Below are 12,975 nucleotides of genomic sequence, written 5' to 3'. Positions count from 1 at the left end.
CACACGGAGTGTTGGGAAGACGTGCACTCAAGGGCAAAGGCTTAATGAAACTGGTAATTTGCATGTACGGGCACATGTTAAGTGAAACTAGATTTTTAAAAAACTTTAAGTGGCAGTGAAAAATATAATGAATATTATTACTACAGTTTGATGCTATTACGAACATAGTTTGACCTCACAGATCCTCTAAAAGGGTCTCGGAGTCCCCCAGAGGTCTGTGTGCTGCCAAATGAACGCAGGTTAAGTGCTCAGAACGGTGCCCTGCACACAATAACTACTGTGTGTATGTGTGTGGTCATTGTTATTATTTGTGGATTTTTACTAAATATCATCGCCAATTAACCCCTGAACTCATTTGTGGTTTTTATAAGAAAACAGGAGGTGACACTACAGTGCTCAATCTACATGTGCATTTTAGTAGAGCACGCAGGCAGCTAGGTCACACGCTGCAGGAAATAAGCAGGTTTAGCATTTGGAATGATAATCAACTTCACTCTCACCCTTTCTGTTTTGCCCTTGCCCTGAGGGCCTGTAATGACCGGTTAATTTAATAGCAACTGAACAATTTGCTTTTTTGCAGAGCTGCATAGAAAAGGCGGCCTTTGTCAGACTGTACTTGGTCTCTCAAGGACGGTTCCCCTTGATGGGCTTGACTGACATGCTCAGTGTTGCTGTTCAGCACCATGAAAAAGACACGCTGGCCTGGATGATGCTGCACAGCTTATACCACGCACGGCTTGTGAGCCACGCCAACACAGGTGAGGCCCACGCGGGCGAAGGTCAGCAACAGCAGGCTCTGCTGCCATCCCTTTTGAGTTGTAATCGTTTCCTCAGCTGAGTGCTTCTGGACGCAGGTGAGCCTGCTTACCCCAAATGAGGAGCACCTGGGTGGAAATGAGCAGTTATATCTCACAACATCTGCTCATTGGAGACGGGATCAAATTCTTTTGAGGATTTTTATCCTGTTTTTGGCCCTCAAGGATGTAAACAAGTTTATCCGGTAGATTCTGCCTGCTTCCGTTTCTCAGACAGACTGGACAGCCATTGATTATGCCTGATGTTTTCATGAAAATGGCATTTGGGTAGTTGTTTAACAGACAAACAAAAAAAACAAACAATGAAATTAAATAGTTGTTCTATCAAAGAACTTCTCAGAAGTGAGAAGAACAAAATCTGGACAACCTACCGATGTCCTCCAGCCAGAAGTTCCAGGCCGAGTCTCTGCTAGTGAAGTATATGCTGCAGCTCTGAAACCCTTTTAGACATTTAGGGTTTAGAGTCATCTGAAAAGGGGACGCCTTCGTTTCTCCCCCAGGCCCATAGTCACGTGCTTAGACTTCTCCAGTCTGTGTCCCGGTTCTGAGAGGCACCTGGTTACACCTGTGAGATGTGTGGCTGGGCAGCCCTGTGACCACAGGCCAGTTACTGGCGATTCTTCCCCCAGTGTCCCCATCTGTCGTATGTGTGAAGTTCTGAGAGAAAACTGGCACACCTGATTGTAATGTTCTTTTCCAGACCGAGTGGGAAATGTTGGTTCCTCTGCCTCTTTGGCAGTTGAAACAGTGGTCTCATATCTTGTGTTAGCACTTCACCAGTTGAAAAATGGACCTGTGATGAGAAACTAGACTTTTTCCCTGTAAACCAAAACTGTATTTATCAAGAAAAAAAAATCCAGTAGGTGTTCCTAATTAAGCGTGAAGATACATCAAGCAGATTGAAATAGATTTAATACTGCCATTGGTTCTAACCTTAATTTTGAAAACCTTTCCAAGTAGTTTTTACTCTAATGGGAATCCTCATTTTTAAAAAATAAAAAAGGAAAAAAAATCAATATTTATGTTGTTTATTCTCCAGTTACCCTAGAATAGATGGTTTCTATTTTTCCTTTTATGTCTTTGGATAGGTTTTTTTCTGTGGTTTTGGCATAAAGTGGAAACATTGAAGCTAAGAACTATAAAAACAACTAATCCAAGATACAACATGACTGGCTGTTTGGTAGGCCGGATTTCCCAAAGTGTATCTCATGTTCAGAAAGAAACTCTAAGAAATGCGTTTTATCACCAGTGGGTGGGTAGGTTTGAAGAATAAATTGAAAACAAAGACCAAACTAGTCATTTGGTATGAATAGTGTCCACTCTCACGGACAACTGCAAGTGTCCAGTACTGAGGGGCCATTTCATGAAACCCACACCAGCTGTTCTTGAGTTATGATAATTATTATTGTTCTGTTTTGCGTTTCAAAGGAAAAACCATGGCTGGGTCAGAATACGTTTTTTTTTTTTTTTCCTTTTCAGGTGTGCTGAAGAGGATGGAGTGGCTCTTGGAACTGATGGGCTATATCCGAAATGTTGCTTACCAGTCAACACCTGTTCCCAATGTGGCTCTTGATGAGGTACAATTTAGAGAAGTGATTTGTAGCTTTCTTAAAATACAGAACTTATATTGGCTCTCCTAAAAGAGGAATATGTTGCTGCTTGTAGTTTTCTTTTCCTCCTTGTTTTTATTTTTCGGAAACCACAGTGGTGACAACTCTGGCGTCACAAACAAATGCATGTTCTCACCAGGCTCTTGGAGACACCGAAGGCTGGCCTTTGAAAAAATACTCCAACAGAATACATTCCTTAACAGGCAGCAGACAGAGGACAATGGCTTGGTGGGGGGAGGGGGGCGGCAGGGTCCCATGTACTTAGGCTTGATCCCACGAAGGAGGTGGGCTGCAGGAGTCTGGCCTCCACACTGGCCAAGAGGGTTCACACAGCCGGTCTGAAGAGATTCCTGGAGCATATGCAAGTAACTTGTGTGCGCCAATACTTAGGGGAGGGGGTGTATATATTAGGGGGTTTTAGCATACCTTCAAAATGACCTGTGACCCAAAGAAGGTTAACAACCCCTGGCATTCGGTAAGTTAAAAAAGAAAAAGACTGATAAATAAAATGATAACAGCACCTTCCCACTTGCCTCATTTTCTTAGGGGCCAACTGTGCCTTTTTAGGGGATTTTCCCTATAAACATGTTTCACATGTTTTCTTTGTAAATAAAAATGAATAGAACTTGAAATGTTGTTAGAAATTCTGCCACACTTTTCTGAGGAGTCGTGTGTGTTTTAAAATTTTAGTTAGCAAGAATAGGAATTTTAAGAAATTGAGGAGTTATTTTTAAACTATTTTAAACTAGCGTGATCTGTCCTCTTGTTCTTCTGATCTCCTGAATTTTTATTAGTCTTCTCTGTTTCCGTTTGAAAATCTTTTCAAATCTAGACAATACGTACAAGCACAAAGAAGTGTAGTTTAAATCACAGTAACCCAACAGTGCGGAGGCAGCCTGTGTTGCCACCATTTCTACAACTGTCTGTATTAGTCTAAAATCTAAAGGGATGGATTCCAGGCAGATTCATTAAAAATGGATGAGGAGAGTTATTTGTTATTGTTCAAAAATAGAGCAAGATTAGAAATATATTTCTAAATATCTCTCTCTGTATCACTCTTAATTTTTTAATGTCTTTGAAAACACCAAATCGGAGGAGTGTTTGGATCTCACTGTGATTAGGAACTCAGTTCTGTTTCTCCTGAAATGTTAGAGCGATAATGATGGCACTGATAGGCCTTCTGTGTTCACAACAGAGGACCCCGAAATCCTACCAAAGCCCTACGTTGTCTCATTATTAAGCATGGAAACGGAGTTTGTTCCTCAGTCCAGTTCCCCTCCTGGAGTGGGGTGAGGCAGGAGGAGGGGTTGAGTGAAAGGGAAGATAACATTGCATCATGATGGGGGCTGTGCATGTGAACATGTGCTACTTTGAATTGTGAAAACATGTGACCTAGCCTTGTTTCCATTTCCATTGTAGGCTTTGGACTTCTTCTTGCTGATATTTGCAACCGCAGTGGTTGCATGGGCAGACCATGCTGCCCCTCTCCTCCTCGGTCTCAGTGCCAGTTGGTTGCCATGGCATCAAGAAAATGGCCCTGCTGAGGCAGCATCAAGCTTCCTTGGCAGAAGTCCAATGCACAGGGTCACTCTGCAGGAGGCTCTCACTCTCCTACCCAGTAGCATGCTGCTTCTCCTGCAGAAAGAGCCGTGGAAGGAGCAGACCCAGAAGGTGAGGTTGTCAGCCACCTGCTTACCAGGGCAGACAGCCATTTGCTCTTCAGCAATTTCTGCTGTAGACTTGAAGTGGGAGTTGAGTGAAACTTGAATCACACCACAGGCTTTCATGCTCAGCCCCAAATCTCAGCCAGATGTGGAGCCTCAGAGCTGGAGACTAACGATGACAGTAGTAACAGCTTGCTTACAGTGGAGGTGAGGTGGAAGGAAAAGCTTATACATGCATTCATTTATTGAAGGCACATGTGTTCTTGCTCCTGGGGATGAAATGATGAGTATCTGAGAGCTCAGAATCTCCAGTGAGGAAGGACAAGTTCAAGATTGCAAGGTATGGTAAAGGAGGATACAGTGGTGATGGACAAGGACTGGGGTGATCAGCAGTACCTGGGAGGGCATCAGGGACATCTCCTGTGGGCAAACGTGAGTCTGGAGCATCCATCCTCTTGTAGCTCAGCTCATTTCACCCTGCAGCCAGGCCCCAGGTGCTGTGGTGCTCCTGGCTTGTGCTAGAGACTGTGGGGAGATTTGTACATATCTGCTATGATCACCCTTGCCCTCAGGGAAATCCACGCTGTAGGAGGTACCTTTTGGCTTTTGATACTAAGATTCTCCAGGCTACTAGTTTTCGTGCAGAGCATATGAAAATCCTATGCTTTCCTGGTATTCTCATTATGTGGTTCTGACCTATCCTTATTTTTTAATACAGTTGTTTGAAAGTTTCTTTTCTGAATGTCATTTAATCAAAATTGGATTTTTATGAGGTAGAAAGCTTAAATCTAACTTCATGTAGCTTATTCATAAAACCTGAACACCAGTCTATAAAAAACACTTTGAATTGTGCACCCACAGTGCAGCTACACACACTCCACTGAGCGTATTTACTTTACCAGTAGGATACTTTAAAACAAAATTGGTAAAAGGAAAATAAACAAAGAAACAAACTTTTAATTAAAGCAGGGAGTTAGGAATATTTTTTCTCTCTTTTTTACTCTTTCTTCAGCACAGCTTCTATGTCCAAAGTTCAAATGAGTCAAGGTTGCCAACATTCAAGAGTCAATGAAATTACCCCCCATCTGATTCACAACCACTTCTGGCTGCACCCTAGGAAATCAGTAAAACTCATGAGGAATATGAGTTTCCACTTTATTTGCAGGATTTATGTGCAGTTAACACACTTGGCTCTACCTAATAAATTATTTTATGCCTTTTCTCCTGTATTTCCACTTATACTTCACATTCATTTGGGCATAAACTGTTCTTTTCTACAGAAACATATTTTATTTTATTTTACAGTACACCCAGCCTGGGAGCCTAGGCCTGGCTGAACACCGGGTAGCAGGCAGCAAGATACAGAAAGGATGAGGCTCTGGAGCCCGGAGCACTGGGGTTCAGCTCTTGACTCTGCTCTTCATTGAGAGTGGGAATGGGCAAGGCTCTTGTCCTGCCTGGTCTTCTCAGAGTAACAAGAGAGAATGTTCATGGCACGCAGGAGGCCCTTGGGGCCCACGTGTACCTCATTCTCATCACCCGTAGCAGGGCTCAGGGTATTCAGCAAGGGAAGGAGGTTTGACTTTGTGGGTCACAGGATGAAATGGGAGTTATGTCTGTCTTTAACATCTCGTGCCTAGTCCCTTTCTCCAGGGACTCTCCCAGACCAGTCAGGTGTTACCCAGGGACCAGTGTGCCGACCCACATGTACGTAGACACAAGGGTCTGACTGTTCTCTGACTAGTGGTGAGGTTGTCTTCACTAATACTGTTCTTTGTTTTTGTCCTAGTTCATTGACTGGCTCTTCAACCTCATGGAAAGCCCTAAAGAAGGCCTCTCTGTAAGATCCAAGGGTCTTTTAAGAGGTATGATTTCCATGCTTTATGCCCAATGTAGGTGAAGAGCTAGTGTTGTCTGTGCTGCAAAACAGCATTTGGTGGATGTTGGTTCTGGGAAGGGCTCTTCTTGGTTCAGTTCAGAGAAGTCACCTGGAGCTGTCTCCAGTGTGGCACTGTGAGATAGAAAGCAGATTTAAAAAAGACTTTCAGTGTCTTTCAATTTAACTTTTATTTAAATATTTTATTATAATTGTAAAATATGGCTTTAATTAAAATTTAGAAAATTCATTAAAGGAAAGAGGAATCCAGAATCCCATTAGCCAACAATAACCTTTTTTGCTGTTGAAGTTTTTGCTTCCTCTGTGTACATGTTGTTTTAACATTTAAAATCATAAACAATTGACAATATACATAGACACTTTGAATACTGCCTTTCTATTTTAAAATTATTTTTAAGGCATTGAGCATGTTCTTACACTGGCTTCATAATAGTATTTTTAATGGCTTCCAAGTATTTTCCAAGGGAGTGGACATTCTCTACATGTATGGGTAGTTCAATGGTCTTCGCGTTTTCATAGTACTCCTCTGTTGATTTGTTAACCTACGGCTGCAGGACCCACAAACATAGGAGATCTTTCCGTGAAAGCTGAGTAGATGTTTTTACTCAAATATGAGAAGTCTTTTAGGCATTGGCTCTGTGGCCCAAGACAGCTGCAGTGCCATTCGTGTCGTAGGGCTGGGGTAGGGAGTCGGTGCCCCTGACCTGGCAAGGGTGCCTGCCTGTCCTCCTGCTCTCAGGACAGTCTGTCAGGCCTCCCTCCAGCCTGGAGTCACAGCATGACTGTGTTTTACTTTAAGTGTGGTATAATTTATTACTTGTCAAACAAGCAAGAATTTCCTAAAATACTGGTTTTGATTCTTCTCCCTACCCACAAAGCGCAGGCGGGGGCCATGTCTGTGAAGGTGATTCTGGTCAGTCACAGAACTTCTGTGAGATTAAGGGCTGGGGCCTGAACTATTTCAAGTAGGTCCATCCCTGGAAATTTGCTGCTAGGATTTTCTCCATTTGTTTGCATTAGGCAGTTTGGACTCATTTCTAATGGTCATGGGTCCATAACACCATTGGTTGCTCCAAACATACACAGGTTATGAAGGTAACAGTTGATACTGATGAGGAAAAGAATTATGTGAGTCAAGAAAGTACATACTCAACTTGATTATATATTCAAGAGCTTATTAGAGTCTCCTACAATAATTGTGTAACTGACTTACCTACATTCCTTCACCCTATTATACTTTAAATAACATTTCAATATATTTATATTAATATTCTAAAATAGTATTTATAATAAGCTACCTACAGGCATTAAACAGAACTTCCACATTTTAAATTGATCCCTGAGGGACCCATGACAGATAAGAAAAGCTGTGGACTTACGGGTACATGTTCAAATATAGTTTAATACAGTTATGCTTGCTCCATCGAGTCCATGAGCCTGACTTCATTATAGGATCAGGTGGTGGGGTTTTTTGTTGTTATTGTTTATTTACCTTATCATTAAGTATTAAATGGAACAATCACATTCATTTAGAAAAGTACGCAAATCAGAAGTAGATTTTTATAAAGGGAATGTGCCTATGTAATCAGCACCCAGATTAAGGAAAAGAATATCACCAATATCCCTGAAGTCAGTTTTTGTTATAATTCTGCAGAATTTCCCTCCGAGCTGGTTGCAAACAAAACAAAACTTTCCCCCAGTCTTTATTAATGGTGTTCTTCCATTAAAATTCTGCCTAAGGCTTGATGGGAAGTCTTAGTCTTGAAGATTAGCCAAGTGAGAGAAAAAGGCAAGTTCTGTTCCGATACATTTTTTATCTGAATTACCTTTGCAAATGAAGCATCACCAAATACAACAGTGCACTTTTTTTTGTCCCCTTAGCCACCCTGCTGTCCTTAAGAGTTCTCCCAGAGTTTAAGAAGAAAGCCGTATGGACCAGAGCGTATGGCTGGTGAGCGGTTTTGTGCAGACAGCCACATTCTCAGCTGGAGGACGAAAACCATACACCCGGAAGCAGTTGCTCAGAATTTGCATCTGGGATCACTGAGACACGATGCAGAGAGTTAACCAACAGTCTGAGCCATGAATGCCAGGAGAGGGGGTCATTGCTTTGGTCCCCAGGCCAGTGGAGACTGAAATGAAAACTTGAACTTTTTTTTATTTGGCTAGAGTTCCACCTTAAGATTTTCACTGTGAAACTTTGACTGTAAAAGTTCCTCCCTTCCAAAAAAAAATTCTAGTAAAATAATCTGAATTTTCTGAATTTTGTTTATTTTAAGGCATAGGTAAGATTTTACTAGTAAAAGCAAACTATAGTATTGATGGAGGAATTACGGTCTATTTTCCATTAAGTATACAGGGGATATTCATTGATGGAATAAGTTAGACATCTTTTCTTATTCTTATTGATGAAGTATTCTCTTGGAACTGCTATACACACTTAAGTAATAAGCATGGTGTTAAACAGTCGGTAAATCAGATTCATTAGCAATGGCTATAATTTTCTTTTGCTTGAGTCTCTTGAATGCAGGTGAAAGTTACCCACTTGAAAATGACTTCAGCTAAGAAGGAGAATATGACTTGTTCACAAACCATGAATTAAAGAGTAGATTTGACCGGGCACAGCCGTGTCCAGGGAGTGAGACGATGCTGTCAGGCTCTGGTCCGCTCGTGTCACTCCACGTAGCTGTCAAGGTGGCTCAAAGGAAGCAAAGGTGCCTTTGCTTGCAGGTGTGGCAGTAGCAACAGGGGGAGGGCCCCAGTTCATCTTGAGTCACATGTGAGTCCCTCTAAGTGGGGTACTCTGGTAACCAAGCCTGGGTCACATGTCCCCTGTACTGGGTTTCCCCAGAAGAAAGATTCTGGAATGCTAGGCAAGGAAAACTTGACAAACACCTCCTTGAAAGATTAATCTTTTTTATAAGTACAAATTCCTATCTTAATCAGGATGACTAGCAGCCTAATGATAAGTAAATGAAGACANATCACTGAGACACGATGCAGAGAGTTAACCAACAGTCTGAGCCATGAATGCCAAGAGAGAGGGGCATTGCTTTGGTCCCCAGGCCAGTGGAGACTGAAATGAAAACTTGAACTTTTTTTTATTTGGCTAGTGTTCCACCTTAAGATTTTCACTGTGAAACTTTGACTGTAAAAGTTACTCCCCTCCAAAAAAAAAAAAAACTCTAGTAAAATAATCTGAATTTTCTGAATTTTTTTTATTCTAAGGCATAGGTAAGATTTTACTAGCAAAAGCAAACTATAGTATTGATGGAGGAATTACGGTCTATTTTCCATTAAATATATAGGGGATATTCATTGATTCAATAAGTTAGACATCTTTTCTTATTCTTATTGATGAAGTATTCTCTTGGAACTGCTATACACACTTAAGTAATAAGCATGGTGTTAAACAGTTGCTAAATCAGATTCATTAGCAATGGCTATAATTTTCTTTTGCTTGAATGCAGGTGAAAGTTACCCAGTTGAATATGACTTCAGCTAAGAAGGAGAATATGACTTGCTCACAAACCACAAATTAAAGAGTAGGTCTGACCGGGCACAGCCGTGTCCAGGGAGTGAGACGATGCTGTCAGGCTCTGGTCCGCTCGTGTCACTCCACGTAGCTGTCAAGGTGGCTCAAAGGAAGCAAAGGTGCCTTTGCTTGCAGGTGTGGCAGTAGCAACAGGGGGAGGGCCCCAGTTCATCTTGAGTCACATGTGAGTCCCTCTAAGTGGGGTACTCTGGTAACCAAGCCTGGGTCACATGTCCCCTGTACTGGGTTTCCCCAGAAGAAAGATTCTGGAATGCTAGGCAAGGAAAACTTGACAAACACCTCCTTGAAAGATTAATCTTTTTTATAAGTACAAATTCCTATCTTAATCAGGATGACTAGCAGCCTAATGATAAGTAAATGAAGACATGTGACAGTGTCCTCAAGGGTTGTGTTTTACTCAACAGCTTGAGAATCAGCCAGCATTTTAATGTGGATGTTTGCTCATTATCTTCTCTTCATACAGTCATTAATCAGGGCTGCCATTAGCCAGTCACATAAACATACTGCTGTACACATATACAGGATCACTGGGGAGAGAGCTCGTGTCGCTGGAATAGCGTGCTTTTGTGTCTGTGATGCTGTGTGCAGTGCCTGCTGCTTTCTAAGCACCGTGGGGCTGGCAGCATTCCCATGTGACATTGCCTCAATGTTGTCCCCAGGTGTACCTACTTAGGATAAAAATAGATCTACTAGTTTTGTTTTTCAAATAGCTGGATTTATGTTTCTAGGTCTCAAATAACTGTGCTTCACCATGTAACTCACATTTTGTTCCCAGGTCACAGTTCTTTATTTTGCTGAGATGCCTACATAAAAAAAAGAAAGAAAGAAAGAAAAGGAAGGGAATGCGAGCTTTCAGGTAGTATTTACTTGCATTGCCGATATTTCATATATATTCTTCTTTAGAGGCAGAGCTAGAGGGAAATGAATTTAAAGAAAACAAAAATGTAGAGTATTTACAGTAGAAACCAGCTTCCCTCTTTTTCTCACCTACAGTGTCTTGTACTTTCTTCAGTGAGAGATTGCAACTCACCTAATATTTATTGTTAGATGCCAGACAGTGCACTAGAGCTTTCACTTGTATTATTTAACTTATGCGAAAAGACTGTGAAGAGGCATTATTTTCTGTTTTTAAATGGAGAAAACGCATCTTAGAAGTCATAGCTAGAACTAGGTTCTAGAACCAAGCTCCTAGAACTTCAGATCCAATTCTCCTTCTGTATCAGGCTCATCAACATGCACTTTAAGATGGAAACTTCCACCAATGATTAAACCTTAGTTTTAATATGCTTGTGGTTTAACATACTTTATTAAACCTACAGCTTATATGCTTAATGTAGATTGCTGTAATCAGATCAAAGAAATAATCCTGGCTCATGTTAGTAAGTCTCTAAAATTGATAAGTTTAGGCACTACAGTGCAAAGGAACAGGTCCTTTGTGGGTTGACCGTAGATTCCTGGGCTGGGTTGCAAACGTGGATGGCAATAAAGAACAGAGAAGAGGAAGTGGGCACTGAAGAACTACTCTGCAGTTTTCTCCCGAGAGACAGCTGACTGATACTCAAGGGGAGGAGTCAGCCCATTCCGTGCAGACCTCGTCCCTGCCCCTGCCCTTGACAAGGACACAGATGAGTACAAAGGGAGGAGTAAGATGTGCCTCTGACCCCTCTACCCTCGCTCCCTGTTTTTGTCAACAGAATTCTTGTGCACAAAATTTGTAGGGTTTTCCTATTTATGGGAATCTCTAAAGAATCTAAAATGGAAGATTTGAAATTTGAAAACCTATACATTTTAGAATCTCAACATTTAAGACATAGGAACAGTAACACCCCTTCATTTGGTTACCTGTGTGACCTCAGGTGAGAATTAATTATTCCCTTAGGATATTTCACTTTTTTCCCCTAAAACCCAGAAGTCTGCTTTTTTAGACCAGATGTTCCAAACTCTATACAAAAGGAAAAGTTTCCTTACCAGTCGTCTTCTGTTATTTTTTGAAATCATAAGTCGCCAAGACAAACAGTATGTTGAGATATCCTAACAAGTTGTCCTGTGGGGTTAAAGCCATGTCGTGTGTTTCAGAAATACCCAAACGCTCTGGTTCTGGATTTGGAAAGTGTTCATTTGGAACAGATGTTGGGATTTGTGTAAGTGCCTAAAAACTTTCTTTGTGTTGTATTTTTATCTAATGGCTCCGTGGGCTAATAAGTTGTTAATAACCTTTTTTTGAAGTTAATTGACGGAGTTAATTTCTCCAAGTGATTTTAACCAAAAAGATTGATACAACTATATAAGGAATAAGACTTTGTTAAGGACTCAGCTAGGCTCTTGGAATAATCACTTTGGAAGCAAGCTGTAGGTAAGGGTTTTTGGTAAGCACTTTAGTCAGTTGCTGTTTTAGAAGATAAATCAGATCATTTGGTGAAGAGGATGGGGCCTCCCTTAGAGTCCGAGTTGTTGGCCACGTCTCTGGTCAGTTTGTGTCTCTGACCCAAACCAGCCTCTGGTCAGCGATGGGCATTTCAGTGGGACCAAGGGACAGTGTGAGGCTGCCACGTGTCACTCCTGTGGAAGCCACCTCCCAGCGCCACCTCCGTGTGTGAATGTGTTCATCACCGCTGTGGGCGGGGGGGAGGGAACATGCTTTCAGGTTTTCTGGAAGAAAATACTTTATTCTAAATCTCGAAATTCTAAAGTCTCTTAAAATGTATGATACATATTATATTTATGAACTAGTAAGTTAGCATGTAATCTATTAATATTCACAAGCAGTACAAAAATTTTTTAAATTATAATTTAGAAAGGCTATTCAATTCTTTTCTATTGGGAACCTGTGAAGTAATAGCCAACCAACTTATTGAATATGAAACTGAAGAAAAATGACAGGGATGACTCCCTGACTTTGGTTTTATTTCTTGGATAAAAGGAATAACCTACCTCACAAAGTAGCTGTGAGAGTTAAAACAAAAATATGCTTTCTGAATTCTAAAATGTAATAGAAATGCTACCACTTTTATATGTTTCACTGAAAATAGTAGCTGTAATGCTTGGATACAGGCCTGCTATGTATGTGGGGACTTGGTAAGATAATGGAAATTTCTTAATCAGTGTTCTCCTTAACATTTAAAACACAGAAGCAAGTAGTAGCACATTAAGATACTTATATAAAATTTTTAAACTATATTAGTTTCTTCTGAACATGAGGTACACTAAGATTAATCAAATATAATGGAAACATCACCCAATTTGCCAGAAATTTTTGTTTTCTGGATGTACTAGTAGTAATCCATAAAGTCAGATTTGCAAAACAATTGTGTCTATAATGCGCCACCAGAGAAGGTTCTAAGATGCAAAGTGAACAGGACATGACATTCCTGTCCTTATAGAGCTTATGTTCAGAAAATATAAATCAGGAAACCATCATGCAATAAAGAAAGCT

The 12,975-nt window shown here is 41.0% G+C and overlaps 1 protein-coding gene across 1 annotated transcript in view; it reads left to right on the top strand.

Moving 5' to 3' along the window:
• FOCAD (focadhesin) overlaps nt 1-8,244 on the top strand; it is a 330,364-nt gene extending 322,120 nt beyond the window's left edge. Inside the window, exons 40-44 of the mRNA XM_037061968.1 lie at nt 581-758; nt 2,295-2,392; nt 3,845-4,096; nt 5,879-5,954; nt 7,868-8,244. Of these exons, the coding sequence (XP_036917863.1) occupies nt 581-758; nt 2,295-2,392; nt 3,845-4,096; nt 5,879-5,954; nt 7,868-7,941 (678 nt within the window). The 3' untranslated portion in view covers nt 7,942-8,244. The remainder of the gene's footprint in view (nt 1-580; nt 759-2,294; nt 2,393-3,844; nt 4,097-5,878; nt 5,955-7,867) is intronic.
• Nucleotides 8,245-12,975: the final 4,731 nt, after the last annotated feature.

Source organism: Sturnira hondurensis, unplaced genomic scaffold (assembly GCF_014824575.4).
Source record: "Sturnira hondurensis isolate 20B ecotype Veracruz unplaced genomic scaffold, ASM1482457v3 Scaffold0013559, whole genome shotgun sequence".
Lineage (NCBI taxonomy): Eukaryota > Metazoa > Chordata > Mammalia > Chiroptera > Phyllostomidae > Sturnira > Sturnira hondurensis.
Note: the sequence above shows the minus strand (reverse complement) of the source record. Positions and strands in the feature narration are given on the sequence as shown.